We start from the raw sequence: 17,610 nt of genomic DNA, 5'->3' as shown, positions 1-17,610 counted from the left end.
CAGGAGGAACTAAAGAGGCAGAAAACAAAGAGGAGCTACAGAGCCTCTGATGAGAGTGAAAGAGGAGAATGAAAACGCTAACTTAAAATTCAACATTCAAAAAATGAAGATCATGGTCCCATCACTTCATGACAAATAGAAGGGGGAAAAGTGGAAGCAGTGAGAAATTTTATTTTCTTGGGCTCCAAAATCACTGCAGATGGTGACTGCAGCCATGAAGTTAAAAGATGACTGCTCCTTGGAAAGAAAGCTATGACAAACATAGACAGCATGTTAATAAGTAGAGATATCACTTTGCGGACTAAAGTCTGTATAGTTAAAGCTATGGTTTTTCCATAAGTCATGTATAGGTGTGAGAGTTGGACCATAAAGAAGGCTGAGCGCTGAAGAACTGATGCTTTTGGAGTGTGGTGCTGGAGAAGACTCCCAAGTATCCCTTGGACAGCAAGAAGATCAAACCAGTCAATCCTAAAGGAAATCAATCCTGAATATTCATTGGAAGGACTGATCCTAAAGCTGAAGCTCCAATACTCTGGCCACCTGATGCAAAGACCTGACTCATTGGAAAAGACCCTGATGCTGGGAAAGATTGGGGGCAAGAGGAGAAGGGGTGACAGAGGATGAGATGGTTGGATGGCATCACCGACTCAATGGACATGAGTTTGGGCAAACTTCAGGAGATAGTGAAGGACAGGGAGGCCTGGTGTGCTGCAGTCCATGGGGTCACAGAGTCGGACAAAACTTAGTGATTGAACAACAATGAGAGCAGGGAGGAGAGGCTGAGTGTAGAGGATGTGGGATCTGATAAACCTTTTAAAGGTTAAGGGCAAAGGAAGTACACTGAAGGGTCTTTAAGTAGATGACTGGCATAATTCATGTGGGGTTGTAAAAAGCTCGAGTCCTGTACAGAAATTGAATGTAAAATTAATATATTCAGAGATCTCAGTGTCATCCATTTCTCACTGAGTGGACGCACGCTAAATACATTATGAAGTGATCTATAGCAGCAGTTCCCAACCTTTTTGGCACCAGGAACTGGTTTCGTGGAAGACATTTTTTCCAGATGGTGGGTGATTTCAGGATGATTCAAGCATTACGTTCATCGTGCACTTTAGGTCTGTTATTATTACATCAGCTCCACCACAGACCCCAGAGGTCAGGGACTCCCTGTTCTAGAGGAGAGAGAAAGTGGCCAGCAGCAGAGCCAAAACATTTCAGGTGTTTTGTCTCTAAATAGTTGAATAATTATTACAAATGCCCAGATAATTCAAACTTCAAACAACTATACTAAATCCCCTTGTCGGAGCCCAACAGCCTGACGTCGCCGGCGGCCACAGAAGAGGATACGTTATACAGGCAGCAGCAGTGCTGACCTCAGCAGGTACGAACCGACACAGAGCAATATGGCTTAGAGACACGACAGAGTTAACACTGCATGTCACTCATCAGCCAGGCTCACCAAGGGACGCACTGAGTCCGCTGATCATGCTCCTAAGAGAGGGATTCAACAACAGACGCGCTGGAGCGGTGGTCAGCAAACAGCAACTTCGGAAAAATAGGACCCTCTGGCCGATTTTAATCTGGATATATGCTCGTCATACATCATAAATACCATCAAGGAATGGGAATAACAAGGAACCTAATAAATTCACACGAGACTCCCCCACAACAACTAAACACAAGTTTATTAATAGAAAATAACAGAAAGGGGGAAAAAGGACCCAAACCCCCGGCGACTGCACAACCTCACAGTGATATTGTATTTAAACATGTTTCAGTGTGTGTCTCTGTGGGCACACGGGGATTCACAGAGGGCTCTCGGTAAAGCATCAACTTGTTTTGTGGTGCCGATTCCCTAAGAACCTGATGAGTTTCTTTGAGACAGACGTAGCCAGCCCAATCTAGCTCAGCTGTACTCAATCTGAGTTGCTCTCCTACATACAAACCCTCACTTCAAAGCCAGGAACATAATGTACAATTTTTTAATGGCTCTAGACCCAGGCACTCAGGCGCTCTGCTCTGCGCCTTACCTCAGTGTAAACACCTAATCAAGATTGCCCGAGCTTCAACAATAGCAGCCAAATGCAATTCGAGAACCACAGGCCTTTGAAGTCCTCCCAGCAAAGGCCGGTTTTCTAGTCCGGGATAATGACATGGCATGATTGCTGTCTTTGTTGTATCTTTTCAGTAGAGAAGCAATTATAGGTCCCAATTTAACAGAATAGACATTACACAGCTTATGATGCTCAAAATGCAATTTCATTTGATCATTTTCTCGATTTGATTGGTATTAATAGAATGGCTCACCAAGGGGGAAAAAAAAGAAATAGCTAGCAGAGGTTGTGTCCCACTCCACTTTCAAAGAGATAATGTAGAAGTATGCTTTATCCACCCGGAGACTCACTGGGGGGATTCACACACCGAGTTCTACCAAAACAGCCTGTGGATGGAAATGCTGTACATCTTACATTCTCTGGGGAAGGCAGTGTAGGACAATGCCTTTATATTTTTTCATCTATAAACTTTTTATCAGAGCTCCATTAAGGGACCCCAAGGTTGTTTACCAAATAGCATCACCAGTGAAAAACCAAATTAACGAAGTCCCCTTTATAAAAGCTAGGGCATCAAATCTCCTTGTGGCAGATCTAGGAATAAACCCAGCTTCTCCCAGGCTCCAGCTTGTCCAAGACATTGCATGTTTGAGATTTAAAACAGGCTTATTTCCTTGCCTGCTTAGGCAGCCTATTTAGATTTTTTTTTTTTTTTCCCTCTGTCCCAACCATCATTTCTCCTCCAGGACAGAGTTGATCTCTCTTTCAAATGAGTTGTGTTTCTGTTTCACATCACGGCAGTAAGGGATTGAAGCCTTTGAGAAAACAATGGCAAAAGCTGCAAAATCTTAATACTTTTATTGCCATCCTGGGTTTCTGGAAATAGTGAGGGGCTGAGAGATGGAAACACGAGAAAGCGGCTCCTGACCTTGAGCTCTTATAGCATAACTCCAAACTTCCCATCTCAGCCCAAGTTCAACTGTTGCATGGTATCATGAAGTTTTCCACTTGAAGAGTAGGCAATCACTCAAAACCTATTGATTACTTCTATTTGTAATAAAAAAAAAAAACCCCAAAACTCCATGATCCAACAGTACAGTGTGTTCCTGTATTAGCAGTGAGAATTCAAACATGAAAAAAGTTTTACTTTCATTATTTTCCCTTTTTACAGATCAGCCCTTTAAACATTGAAACTTTCACACTATTTGACTCAGGCAGTTGTGATCAGGAGGCATTCAGATAGAGGGCTGCACCCAAAACAAACGAACAAACAAAAAACAAATTGTCTTTCTTGTGCCAGAGAAGCTACCTTGAATAAGGAATGAGGTTATCATCACTGTCAAATGCTTTTTTGTTGTTCACTCGCTCATGTCTGACTCTTTGCGACCCCATGGACTGCAGCACACCAGGATCCCCTGTCTTTCACCATCTCCCGGAGTTTGCTCAAACTCATGTCCATTGAGTCAATGATGCCTGCTTACTAGTTAATATTTAACAAGTATTTTTGCCTTTCTGCACTGAACACTAGTCTGCATGCGTAAGTATGAAGTAAAAGTCAGCCACATGGGGAGAATTTAAATGCAACTAGGCAGATCCTAAACCCCAATGCACTTTCTGAAAGAGGGATTGACTTATTCTGTGTTATTTCAAAGGGCAGAGGGACAGAAATTACAAACATATCTCTGCTCTTATAAGGAACAGCCTAGTAGAATTTGGGCTTCCCTGGTGGTTCAGACAGTAAAGAACCTGCCTGCAATTTGGGAGACCCAGGTTCAACCCCTGGATTGAGAAGATCCCCTGGAGAAGGAAATGACTTCCCACTCCAGTGTTCTTGCCTGGGGAATTCCATGGACAGGCGAGCCTGGCGGGCTACAGTTCATGGGGTGGCAAAGGGCCAGACATAACTGAGCGACTCACACTTTCATTCATAGCAGTTATGTCTCTCGAAGATGGAAAAGAATGTCCATCATTAATGAAACAGGGATTCAGAGATATAACATTTTATTACTCCAGCAGGTGACTGGAAGGACTGGATCTCCCACAGCAAGGGACTATTCACAAGCCACCTTACTCTGCCTTCCTCTATCCATCTATACAAATACTGACAAGCAGATTCTCCCACCTGGAGAAGGGACATATGATTAGGCAGTGAGGGAAGGAAGGTCGACCAGGGATGCACGGAAACACCAGAGGGTGTGCTGGATTATCTTCAGAATCTCTGCCACCTTTAAGATTGCGGAACTTTAAGTTTGTTCTTTGAAATGCTACCCAGTGGCTAGAATTCCATATAGTGCAAAGACAACCTAATTTCTCAACTTAAAACAGGTAGCTAGGGGCTTTCCCTGGTGGCTCAGTGGTAAAGAATCTGCCTGCAATGCGAGAGCCACAGGAGACCTGGGTTTGATCCCTGGGTCGGGAAGATCCCCTGGAAGAGGGAATGGCAACCCACATCAGTGTTTTTTTTTTTTTTTCTTTTTATGGTTTTCCTTTTTATTTAATCAAAGACAGTGGATAAATATAAATACAGCACAATTATTTCAGATCATTTTTCATATTGTATACACACAGACCGATGAACATAATCTTAGAGACCTGCAGTCAGCAATGAAATGCGTACATCTTTTCCTACCCTCGCTCAAAAAAATTTAAAAACACACAAACTTAGAATTGCATCCCTGGTGGCTCAGATGGTAAAGCGTCTGCCTGCAATGCAGGAGACCTGGGTTCAATCCTTGGTTCGGGAAGGTCCCCTGGAGAAGGAAATGGCAACCCACTCCAGTATTCCTGCCTTGAAAATTCCATGGTTGGAGGAGCCTGGTAGGCTACAGTCCATGGGATCTCAAAGAGTCAAACACAACTGAGCAACTTCACTAAAACTGCATCAACACACACTCTCCTGTGACAAATGATTCAGACATAAATAGAGGTGCAAAAAAACTATATGCTAACATATGTATAACCTTTGTCAGTGAAAATTAGAAGCAGCCATAATGATTAATATATATTCAGTTACTGATAACTAGCTGTGCCCTAAAGGGCATTATCTAAGACAGAAATTATGCTGCAGAGAAAAGCTATACACAATGAGAAAATAAACTGCAAGATTAAAGCATGCATGTTTAATACTGGGAAAAATCACAGCCCTCCAAAATTTCTCCACGTTTCTTATAAAAGCCCTCTGCACTCAACGAAAATTAAAATGATCTTAAAAGGATAATACATGCAGAGTTTACTTAAGTCTTTTCAGCCACAGAAACTGCATTGGAAATAAATGTTCAGAGTAATTTTCCAAACAAAAACAAAAATCTATTCTTCTGATGTCATGCATGATTAAAGGCCTATGCAAGATACATTGCTCTACGTTCCCAAGGACTAGGGGAAAAAACCTTGTCAGTTTTTAGTTTGCAGATAATCAAAGGATTTTGTATTCCAGCAGTTCAAATCTTCTGGATCTTTTCATCAACAACTACTGGATTTTCTTTTCTGATTTTCTCAGCAGCCATCAGTTTTGTAATTGTAAGAGCAGTTGTGTACATCTGAGTAATGGTGTACACCATAGTAAACATTTCCATGCTGGCGTTCAAACCCAGTAAGTCCCACTTTCTTCCTGCACATGAAACAAAGATTCTGTCTCTGTTTTGGTTTTTCAAGAGACTTGGCTTTGCTCTTCAGACGGCTGCTATGCCATTTCTGATACTGAAGTTTGCAGGTCTTCTGTTTTCAGTCTTGCTTTGTCCAAAGATGTACTGTCCACTTGGGAAGACACTACAGATACTGATAAAAGTGACTGCTGTGATACAGGGCTTAGCTTCATAGATGAAGATGTAGAGTCTAGCACTGCCTGAGCTTCTGGGACACTGCCATCTGTGCTTTGGGCTGGTAAAGACTCAGACAGACTAGTGACAGAAGGAACAGGAGGGCTTATTCTACCATCACTATTCTGAACTGCCATTTGAAGATGTTCTTTATTGCGCACTGAATACATGCCATTCGTACCAGGGTTTCCATAAAATCTGCAGCCAGCAGAACAAAGCAAAGGCACTTGGCTGTGGTTAGTTTCTTAAGCCACGTTCCCCTGTTGCGCACCTGATGATGGCTCTCTCTGCCTGACCCGCTGCCCGCTGCCACCGATAGCCAAAGCCATCGGTGAATGGGGACGGGGAGGCTGCCGAACCCTGCTCGCTCCGGGCCCACCACCACTGGCCCCTCCGCACTCCAGTGTTCTTGCCTGGAAAATTCCATGGACAGAGGAGCCTGGTGGGCTCCAGTCCATAGGGTGGTTGAAGAGTAGAACACAACTTAGCAACTAAACAACAACAACAAAATTTGACTTCAAAACACCAATTCTCACATCATCCCTGCAAGAGAAAACACTGTTTATTCCTATTTTCCTTGGGAATAATCCGGGTACCTAAGGTACCTGAGATGAATGGTTGAAATGAACCATAGGTAAAACATAACACTGCAGGACCTCTCTCGAGAGTACAGACTAAAATGAATCCAGTTAACATGCTGTCTATGTTTTACCCCTGCAGATCTCCTACCCTGTCAGAGTAACTGACAAGACGTCTATTCAGAATGCCAGAGAGACTGGAAATGTCGCTATTGACCCTGAAGACAAATGGCATCAAAGAGCCCAACAGCTAAAGGTCACTTGCTAGATTGAATTTTAAGTGTGTTTCAAGGGTTACTGCTGGATCTAAGTGATGGTCTGTGGCTGACATCTTATCACTTAAGGGTTTACTCTTATGCCTGAGAATAGTTACCCACCTTCTGATGGGTAAGACGACTCCTGCCCAGATGGGCCATTACTTGCTCAGCCAGGCAACCCTACCCACTTTCCCAAAGTTCTCTTTCCTAGAGGAAAATCATTATCTCACTCTGAAGACATTCAGAGGAATGGCCTGGAGACAATACAGGCAAGTCCAAAACACTGTCTGATCCTGTGCTGTTCCCAAGTCTGTTTCCCAGGGACTGCCCTGGCAATCTAGTGATTAAGACTCCATGCTTCCACTGCAGGGGGCCTGGGTTTGATCCCTAGTCAGGAAATAAGGTCCCACGTGCCACACAGCGTGGAAAGATTAAAAAAAAAAAAAAAAAAAAAGGTCTATTTCCTTTTGGAGTTATCAGTCACATAGTACCCCTATGTGATGGGGGGCGGGGGGCACAGTCCTTAAAAATGGATGGGAAACCCCAGAGCCTCAATGAACCCTCATTAGCGTAACATGAAAGCCTATTACTTAGCAATTTAGCATGATGACATCCCTTTGGAGGCCATGGGTTTACTACTTTGAAATCACAATGTTGTTTCAGGGAAGATTTTCATGAAACTGTCCTCACTGTTTTTCTAGAAGAATCAAGAAAAGGTCTAGCAGCTGATTTCTTCTTGAACCAGTATATAGCGTTATGTGTAGTAGTGACTCTTGGATTTCCCTGGTAGCTGAGACAGTAAAGAAGCCACCTACAATGCAGGAGACCCCAGTTCAATCCCTGGGTTGGGAAGATCCCCTGGAGAAGGGAATGGCAACCCACTTCAGTACTCTTGCCTGGGAAACCTGATGGACAGAGGAGCCTGGCAGGCTACAGTCCATAGGGTTGCAAAAGAGTCAGACACGACTGAGCATCAAACACTTTCAGAAGAAGCCCTTTGAAATCACCCAGCCTACAGAGCCTGTTGACATCATTAGTTAAAACTATGTTCAATGGAAAAGCAATAATAGGAATAAAGCTCATTCCAGGGACTTCCCTGGTAATACAGTGGTTAAGACTCTGTGCTTTCAATGCAGGGGACATGGGTTCAATCCCTGGTCAGGGAACTACGAGCCCACGTGTTAGGTGATGTGGGGCAGGGGGTGGGGGAGAGAAGAAAGCTCATTCCAGTTTCAGAAACATTAGAGAAGAGGGACAGCTCAAATCATCTTCCCCACCCCCCACCACAGTGGCCTCCAGGCTACTTTCAGAGTTGCAGAAAAAGAAATGAAAAGGGCCATCCCAGCTGCAAAATGCTATGAATCTAAGATCCTTTATCTCTAGTTAACTTAAATTACTATGGAAAACACACTGGAAGCATGTAAGATTCTCACAACCTCTAGTTTTCACACTTGTCACTATGAAAAATTGCAGGCATCTCAGCCAATGATAAAAGAATCAAGGTAAGATTGGGATGCTTGAGGCATGGCATGACCCTAGGCAGAGACAACAAAAGGCTTTGTAAAGAAAAAAATCAGAAGAAAGCTGTTTCATCTCTGAGGGTCCTAGACTCACTTGGTTCTAACCCACTCCTTGAGTGAGGACGGTAAGAAGCAAAACATCTAAAGATTGTTGGACCTAGAAAGATGGCCACACAGAGCGGCCCAAGGATTGTTTCCCTTAATTCAGAAAGGATTTCCTAGCTGCCCGCTGCACCCAACATGCTGACTGGACACTCTGTACGAACCTCCAGGCTGCCTTCCTTATTTTTTTCCCTTTGGCCCCACAGCATATGGGATCTTAGTACCCCGACCAGGGACTGAACCCATGCCCCATGAATTGAAACTGCAGTGTCTTAACCACTGGACTGCCAGGAGGGTCCCCAGGATGTCTGTCTGTCTTCTCTTCAGTTACCCAGCTCCACTGCCTTTGCTCTGGTTCCCCTCCTGCCCCTCCTCTCCCACCGCATCCCGTCATGCCTATGGTCAGGACCACTCCTCCAGGGTTTACCCTGTTTGACCTTTGTCCCATTAGCTGCTGTCTGTGTTTCTTTTGTACCAGCTACGCTCTAAGTTCCTTGATGATTTGCATAATTTTGTATGAATTTTTCTCTCCACTTCCTAGGACACTGCTTTGCTGATGCTCAATATTTAATGGTGTACTCAGTCACTCAGTCGTGTATCACTCTTTGCCATCCTGTGGACTGTAGCCCACCAGGCTCCCCTGTCCATGGGATATTCCAGGCAAGAATACTGGAGTGGGTTACCATTTCCTTCTCCAGGGGATCTTCCTGACCCAGCGATCAAACCCACATTGCTTGCGTCTCCTGCGTTGGCAGGTAGATTTCTTACCACTGCGCCACCCAGGAAAGCCCAGTGGTGGATTAGAAAACTATTTATAGGTCATTTAGTGAATCTTAAGTGAAAATGGGCCTCATTTGAAATCTTTTTCTTAAAAGGTGACTATCAAAGAATCTACACATCCTTTAGTAAACATACTTTAACCATGAGTAACTATTACTAACATAGAGAGACCTCTGTGAAATCAAAATAATTCAGACAATAAATAATTATTGAATACCTACTATGTTCCAACCACCAGCTTTTAGGTGCCTGGCCCCAAAGACATGGATTTTTAAAAACTCTTCAGAAAAAAAAATAGAAATAAAACTTAACAAAAGACCCTTTTAAAAATGATTCCTACCCTTAAGGAGCTCAAAACAGTTACAAAGTCATCAGAATGCAGTGATATGAAAGTTGGCATAAAATCCAGTATAATTAAAAGAGCACCTAATTCTGCCCTAAAAAGATGGGAAAAGCCTCTTGAAAAGACATGGCATCTAAGCTGACCCTGGAAGGATGAGTCAAAACATGCCAAGCAAACAAATGAGAGCAGAGGAATGAAAGTGGGGGGAAATCTAATCTGCCCTGAGAGTTTTACCTGGAGTTCAGTGACTAAAGGGGAAAGTATGAGGAGGGGACAGAGGTTGCGCAGGTTAGCTGGGGGCCAGGAAAGGCTTTCTATGTCAATTAAAAGATTTTTGGCAACTAAACACTTGTGCCACAAGTACTGAGTCTGTGCTCCTGAGCCTGGGAGCTGCAGCTACTGAAGCCTGAACTTCTAGAGCCTGTGCTTCTCAGCAAGAGAAGCCAGCACAATGAGAAGGCTGTGTACCTGTGCCACGAAAAGGGAGGAATGTATCCAACTCAATGCAAGTCTCAAATGATTCAGACCAACTAAGTGATGATGGGACCAGAAATAGTAGTTTAAATGACAGAATGTATATTTGTGTGTCTGTCTACACACAGAGAGTGAGTGATCTACAGAGAGAGAGAATGATGAAACTTGGCAAAATGTTAAAAAGTGAATCAGTGAGGCTATCTGGGAGTTCTCTGTGCTATTCTTACCACTTTTTCTGTAAGTTTGAAATAATGGTGTAAGTGTGAACAAATAAAAAGTTAAAGGAAGTGGTACCATAGGATTTAGCAACTAAGAGGTGACTGGTGGCCTGAGCAGAGCAGTTTCACTGGGGCAGTGAGAGGAAGGGTCCACCTGCAGTGTACAGGGGTCAGGATGAGAGCAGGGAAGATGAAGACCAACCTGCATTTTAAGATGCTTGGCTATGCATTACGAGATGAGATGTTTGGGGATTTTTTGTTTGCTTTGTAGTTTTTACTGGAGTAGTTGCTTTTTTCTTAAAATAGTATAGATATGACTTTGCCAATAAAGGTCCATATAGTCCAAGCTATGGTTTTTCCAGTAGTCATGTACGGATGTGAGAGTTGGACCATAAAGAAGGTTGAGTGCTGAAGAACTGATTCTTTTGAATTGTGGTGCTGGAGAAAACTCTTGAGAGTCCCTTGGACTGCAAGATCAAACCAGTCAATCCTAAAAGAATCAACCCTGAATATTCATTGGTAGGACTGATGCTGAAGCTCCAGTACTTTGGCCACCTGTTGCAAAGAGCTGACTCATTGGATAAGACACTGATGCTGGGAAAGATGGAAGGCAAAAGGAGAAGAGGGCAGCAGAGGATGAAATGTTTAGGTAACATCACCAACTCAATGGACATGAGTCTGAGCAAACTCCAGGAGATAGTGAAGGACAGGGAAGCCTGGCGTGCTACAGTCCATGGGGTCACAGAGTCGGACTTGACCTAGTGACTGACCAACAATAGTTACCATACAATGTTGGGTTAGTTTCCACTGTACAGCAAAGTGAGTCAGCTATATGTATTCCTATATCCCCTTTTGGGGGGATTTCCTTCCCATTTAGGTCACCCCAGGGCATTGAGTAGAGTTCCCTGTGCTATACAGTAGGTTCTCAAAAAGAGTCATCTGTTTTATAGATAGTAGTATATATGTCAATCCCAACTTATCCCACCACCCCCACTGAAGAGATGAAGTTGAACCAGAGGATGAGATCAACTAAGGAACTGTTTCTTTCTTTCTTTTTTTAATAGAAGAGCTTTAAACATTTACTTGCTTGCTTCTCTGGTAGCTCAGATGGTGAAGAATCTCCCCACAATCCAGGAGACCTGGGTTTGATTCCTGGGTTGGGAAGATTCCCCTGAAGAAGGGAATGGCAACCCACTCCAGTATTCTTGCCTGGGAGAATTCCATGGACAGAGGAGCCTGGCAGGCTATATAGTCCGTGAGGTCGCAAAGAGTTGGACACGACTGAGTGACTAACACTTTCACTTTCACATGCTAGAAAGGATAAGAAACTAGAGACATAGGACCAGAAAAAAAAAAGGTGATGTGCTGGAAACAAGGTCCCTAAGACCATTTAAGCCTGTGTATTTGCACCTTAAAAAGACCAAGAACTGATAGTCATTCTCATTATTTTCTGTGTAAGTGCCTTATCCATGCTGGAGATCTTCATTTCGAGTAATCCATCATCCTTTACCTGTCCATGAGGTCCTATTGTCCTGAATCGTTTTGTGCTCTCCTGTGAATCCTTTCCAGATCCCATTTCTGTTGTGTACTCAGAAGTGTACAGAGTACTTAGCTAAGAGTCGGAGCCCAGGGGGCCAGTGTAAGAGGGCACACTTCCACCTGCAGAAGATCCTTTCCAGGAGAGAAGCATGTGATCAAAAGGAAAAGACAAATGTTCCTCAGTTAAGGAAGGCTTCAAAAGGATGAAATAGGATGTTTCCCTTCTTATCTCTAAAATAGAATAACGCTTGCCTCTCTAGAAAAGAAATGATAGTGTGAAAGATATGAAGCATCTTTGACTTATCAACGTCAAAGTTCTCATAATCCCATCCTAAATTATCTTTCCACCTTTCCCAAAGAGCTATTCACTGGATTTTGCCTCCAATGCTTTCAACAGAACTATGATGCATTTATCCAACCAAACACAGAAAATTAGAGCCAGTTAATGTCTCCTCTAAATTTTATTAATATTATTGGATGGAACGTATAACCCGGACTCAAAGAACGTGTGTTTTGTTGTTAAGAAACACAGCACAATGGAGAACAGATGTAGAGAATAGACCTGTGGACACAGTGGAGGAAGGAGAGGGTAGAACAAATTGAGAAAGTAGCATTGACATTTACAGACTACCCTGTGCAAAACAGATAGCTAGTGGGAAGCTACTGTAGAACACATGGGAGCCCAGCCTGGTGCTCTGTGATGGCCTAGAGGGGCAGGAGGAGGGGTGGGGTGGGAGGAGACACACATGCACACAGTTATGACTGAGCTGCGATGTGGTACAGCAGAAACCAGCACAGCACTGTAAAGCAATTATCCTCCAACTAAAAATTAAAAAATAAAAAACACAACACACACTTTGGAGCTAATCTTGGAGTCCAGGCACAACCCTCAGGACTCTAGATCAGGGTGGTTGAGAACAAGCATGGCTTTTGTTTTAAAGCAGATGAACATTTCGCTTTTTGCTGAGATCAAAGTATGCATTCTCCCCTCTGCTTATGTCGTGTAAACAGGAAAGTCATGAAAGAGACAGTCAGCTGCTGCCTTTCTCAGGGTTGGGGGCAAACTTCCCTTGGCTGGCACAAAACGGAGGAGCATTAATAATTGAGTACAGATCTTACCAAGAAACTATCGTCCTAGCATTAGGCATCAGGAGAGTCTGGTGCTGATGCCCCGGCCACAGGACTCTGCTCTGAGTGTGCTGGAAAAACCTACTGCCATTAAGCAGTTATTCTGAGTGCGTGTAGTCTGGACTGACTGTGAGTGTTGGTAACAAAAGAATTCCAGGGAGAGGGGGATGCAATAGAGGATTTCAGTGCTGATGGAGATTAAATAGCCTGAGAATGGCTTTGTATATTAACTTCAGAGAACTCAGGTCTTGCCCTAAAGAGTGACACCTGATGCCTCAATTGTAGGTAATACATCTTTAGTAAACCACAGATCTCAAGTAGGCTGCTCAGAAGGTGAGACAAATCACATCCAGCCCATAAATGTCTTTCTTTCCGGAGACTGAAATGCCATCCCTGGGCACTCACATTTACGTGAATAGCAGATTTAACACTTGAGACAATTGAATTTTCTCACGAAATGATGAGTCCTTGGCCTTGTTGACAAAGCACCCTGTGAAGAGCACTATTGTCTGAATTGTCAACAGAAAAGGTATAACATGATTAAGACCCAGTGGTAAGCCAAGATTTCAGGGCTGGTACTCATTGGTGGAATGACTTCAGGTCATTTCTCATTGGTGGAAATGAGAGAGAGAACTGGAGCAAGCACAGTCAGATGGCAGCAGAAAAAGAACTCCTGGTCACTCATTTTTCCAGCAGTTAAAAAAGCTGAACAAACATGGATGGACCTAGAGATTAGCATACTAAGTGAAGTAAGTCAGGAAGACAGATACCATTAGATACCACTCACATGTGGAATTTAAAATATGTCACAAATGAATTTATCTATGAAACAGAAACAGACTCATTAACATAGAGAATATGTTGTGGTTGCCAAGACGGAGGAGGAGTGAAGGAGGAATGGATTGGGAATTTGGGATTCGCAGATGCAAACTATTACATATAGAATGGATAAACAGCAAGGTCTTACACTATATAGTACAGGTAACTATATTCTTGTGATAAACCAAAATGGAAAAGGGTATTTAAAAGAACGTATATATGTATATGAGTATATGTACATTTCGCTGTACAGCAGAAATTGACACAACATTAAAAGTCAACAAAAAAGGCTGAACAAATATTGAAAAGAATAACACCAGCATCAGTAAATATCTATAGATCATAGCAAAAGTGGATTCTTTTTTTACCTTCAAGAACAGCGATGACAGCCATAAAGAGCCACTGTGTTTCATGAACACACCTGTAAGAGTGTAAAATAATTTTCTTCTGGATGCATTACAAGCAAGGATGTTCTTAAGGCTGTGTATTGGCAGAGCCTTCTTGCCCACATTTTGTCCATGCAGCTCAGTATACTACACGGAAGGAAGGACCCTTTCAATTGAAATACAGAGAAGGAAGTTTCTCTTTTTTGGATACCACAGGTAAAAACTTCAAGGAGCTAAGCAGAACCTGGCCAATTTCCAGAAAGTTCAAAGTCTAAGGAGAACTTACTCTAAATTTCAAATTATAAGTCATTCTTCCATGAAAATCTGATATAAGAAGTAACACTGTATATTACTATTTTAAATTAAATAATCTCAACCTTATTATAATGAGATACCATGAGAAACAGAATGGCACTAAATAATATTATACAAGAGTAGTATTATACAGTAGTAGTATATTATACAGGAGTCTTGGCAATTATATCAGAAAAGTGAAATATCCCTAAAACAAACAATTTGAGCAAAAACATGATTTATTCATTTCAAGGTGTTATGTTTTTCCTTGAACGATCTGTGTAACTTGAGCTCTTTTGATTAACCTTGCATAGATACAGGCCACAGAGGCTTTTTAAATGTGGGTTCAGATAGGAAGAAATACGTTGCAGTTACACAGCACACAGAGGCATATGGTCCTCTGACTGTTTTCAGTAAGCATATAATCATTCTTTCCAAAGGCCTCTTAACTCAGCTAGTTTTTCACAAAGTAATGAGTGCTTTATTCCTTGGGAAATATGCCTAAATGGCTTAGTGCAATATAGTTACATAGTGTATCTATTATACCAGGAGTACATTGTGTTGTTACAAGACTTTGGAAAGCATAAAGACTGCTCTGAAATTGAAATATTTCCCCCAGATGTTTGATTGCCTAAGTACAGGCTATATTAAGGAACAGAAGCAAAACAACCCTTGTGGTTTCACAGATGTCCCATCACCATGCAGACTCTTTTATAATCCTCTGAATAAAATCTAATTTGTTTCATCTGGTGAAGAGGTCATTTCTGGCTTCTGACCTATATGACTAAGATCTGATAATGTGAATTGTATTTCATACTAAACTTATATTTGGTGGGTAAAGCAAATTGTTGATTTCTCTCTGGTTAAGATTTTTAATATTTATCTTAGTTAAGACAAATGTGCATATTTTGATGCTGATTTGCACTTCCTCTGTATGCAGCTCTTTAGGGAAAAAGCTGCTTTCTCCCCCTATGTGGTACTATTTCATTTTACAACATTTTAAGTCAAAGACTTGCCCTTAATATGATGCCCCTTCTAAGCTATTTTTTTTCTAGAAAATTCATAATCTGAAATTGCCAAGAGGAAGCACTCAGCTACTCACCCTCTCATTGCCTGAAATGAGGAAAGCCCCCAGTGTTCTCTTTATCTCCTTTCAATCCCATGATCACCTTCCTAGATGTCTCAAAACTCCAGTTTGAGAAACACTAAAATTTTTGTCTTTTAACTTTACGTTAAATTCAGTCTTCTAACTTTACATTAACAAAAAATATCTTTTTAGGATTACCAGGAACAGTGGTCTCAATACGAAAATGCAAAGTCAAGCAATGGACCCAGAGATCAATCTTCGGAAACAACCAATGGCCAGCAACCTTCCAGAAGACCAGCCAAGCACAAGATTCGAAAACAGCGCAAATACCGGCAGGGCCCAAAGTCTTCAGTGACCGAAGAGCTGGTTGTCAGTCAAGGAAACCAGAATAACACTCCCAGACATCAGCAAAACCCAAATAAGCCTACTGATACTGAAGTAACACAGGAAACAGGTGTGATTATGAATGCCACGAACAATGATTTACAATACTCAAGTGTACTGAGAAGCCAGGATCCCAAAGTAACCCCCAATCAATCTGCCCCACCACACCAGGTTTCGGACAAAGTATTATATAAAAATGCTGCCGGATATTACCCGGTGATGAACACTAATAGAGAAAGAGGACACAATGACCAAGAAGAGAAAAGGTTTTCCTACCAGCAGCTACATATCGACAATCTATCCAATATGCACTTGAAGTACCTTCATGAACTTACCAAGAAACACGCATCCCGTAGCCAGAAAGGCTCTCAGTCTAACATAAACATTCAAGCATCAACCAAGAAGAAGCAGCAACCCAAACTGGCTTACACAGAAACGAAGTATAAGAACTTAGAGATATTATGGTAAGAATTCCCTGTTCTTAGGTGGTTTTCTGGAGAAATGAGAGGCTAGAAGAGGGAGGATGGAATGGAGGACAGAGAGGTGGGTTCATAACAGTGGTCAGGCAAGAGGAGAAATTCACCTTAACAGCATCCTTGGCTCTGGCCTTCAACCTAAAACAGTCCACGTTTTATGTATTTCTTTTCTTCTTCCCTGTCTCTAGCTTTTCCACTGTAGTTAAACCAGAGACTAGATGGGGAGAAGGACAGAGGGACCCTGTCAAAAAAGATACAGTTAAAAAAAAAAAAAAGATACAGTATATCTTGATAATTGCAAGTAATATTTGAAGGAAACAAATTATCTCCAGCCCTGTAATGGTCAATCCAAAGAAAATAAAATGCAGAAAAAATTATGTATGTGCAAAAATATCACCATTTACAGCAATGACAATAATTGGATAAAGAAATGTTTAAGTAAATTATAATATTAAATATCATGGAATCATTTAAATGGGCTTCCTTAATAGCTCAGGCTGTAAAGATTTCACCTTCATTATCCTCTGGAGACGTGAATGGCTACCCGCTCCAGTATTCCTGCCTGGGGAATCCCATGAACAGAAGAGCCTGGCGGGCTACAGTGCATGGGATCACCAAGAGTCAGATATGACTTAGTGACTGAACAACAATACATCCTTTAAAACTATGCTTCTATAGGGAGAAAATGTTGTTGTTGTTGTTTAGCTGCTAAGTGGTGTCTGACTCTTGGCGACCCCATGGACTGTAAGCCCCCCAGGCTCCTTTGTTCATGGCATTCCCCAGGCAAGAATACCGGAGTGGGTAGCCATTTCCTCTTCCAGGGCACCTTCCCCACTCAGGGATCAAACCCTCATCTCCTGCGTTGGCAGGTGGATTCTTTACCACTGAGTCACCTGGGAAGTCCTTATAGAGAGAAAATAGTGAGGTATAAAACTTTACCTAAAAGAGGATGAGCTTCACACCTGCTGTGTGTTAAAATGTACACCGAAGATGGAAAATGCACCAAAACATCAATAGTGTTTATCTCTGGCAAAAGAGTTTGGGATTATTTTTAATTTCTTCTTTATATATTCTGAGCTGTCCAAATTCCCTACAATGTATATGCATTACTTTTATAATTAGAAAAATGAAAAGTTATTTTTAAAATTAAGGGGTATTTCTTGATGTCATTCAATCAAATGTGTTTATTACATGCCTGATACAACTCAATATAAGACTAAAATGTTATAGAAGATACAAAAGTAGTATGATGCAAGGGAACACTCAAGGAGCTTATTTTTAAAGTAGAGAGACAATTTTAATATATATGAATTAATCAGAAGACATTTCAATGCTCCACTTGGAGGTGTGGAATGTACA

The 17,610-nt window shown here is 42.0% G+C and overlaps 2 protein-coding genes across 7 annotated transcripts in view; one reads left to right on the top strand and one right to left on the bottom strand.

The window, feature by feature from the left end:
- Nucleotides 1–17,610, top strand: part of JHY (junctional cadherin complex regulator) — an 80,574-nt gene that overhangs the window by 36,965 nt on the left and 25,999 nt on the right. For 5 of the 6 annotated variants that reach the window (XR_002311057.2, XM_020878596.2, XM_020878356.2 and 2 more), the window contains exons 4-5: nt 6,587–6,700; nt 15,584–16,239. Coding sequence is in view for 5 of the 6 variants with exons in the window: in XM_020878596.2 (XP_020734255.2) it covers nt 6,587–6,700; nt 15,584–16,239 (770 nt within the window). In the remaining variant the exon portion in view is untranslated. The remainder of the gene's footprint in view (nt 1–6,586; nt 6,701–15,583; nt 16,240–17,610) is intronic. The other variant, XM_020878515.2, reaches the window with a different exon arrangement.
- LOC110128255 (AN1-type zinc finger protein 6-like) lies at nt 5,544–6,036 on the bottom strand. Its single transcript, XM_020878983.2, has 2 exons — nt 5,749–6,036; nt 5,544–5,654 (listed from the first exon to the last, which is right to left on the bottom strand). The coding sequence occupies exons 1-2, from the start codon at nt 6,034–6,036 to the stop codon at nt 5,544–5,546; spliced, it is 399 nt and encodes a 132-aa protein (XP_020734642.2).

This window comes from Odocoileus virginianus, chromosome 10 (genome assembly GCF_023699985.2).
Source record: "Odocoileus virginianus isolate 20LAN1187 ecotype Illinois chromosome 10, Ovbor_1.2, whole genome shotgun sequence".
Lineage (NCBI taxonomy): Eukaryota > Metazoa > Chordata > Mammalia > Artiodactyla > Cervidae > Odocoileus > Odocoileus virginianus.
Note: the sequence above shows the minus strand (reverse complement) of the source record. Positions and strands in the feature narration are given on the sequence as shown.

Excerpts from the sequence above, each read along its gene's own strand:
- LOC110128255 (XM_020878983.2), bottom strand. The coding sequence starts at position 6,036 with ATGTATTCAGTGCGCAATAAAGAACATCTTCAAATGGCAGTTCAGAAT. Across the intron at positions 5,655-5,748 it reads CAGAAGACCTGCAAACTTCA|AAAGTGGGACTTACTGGGTT; the intron begins GTATCAGAAATG and ends ATGTGCAGGAAG.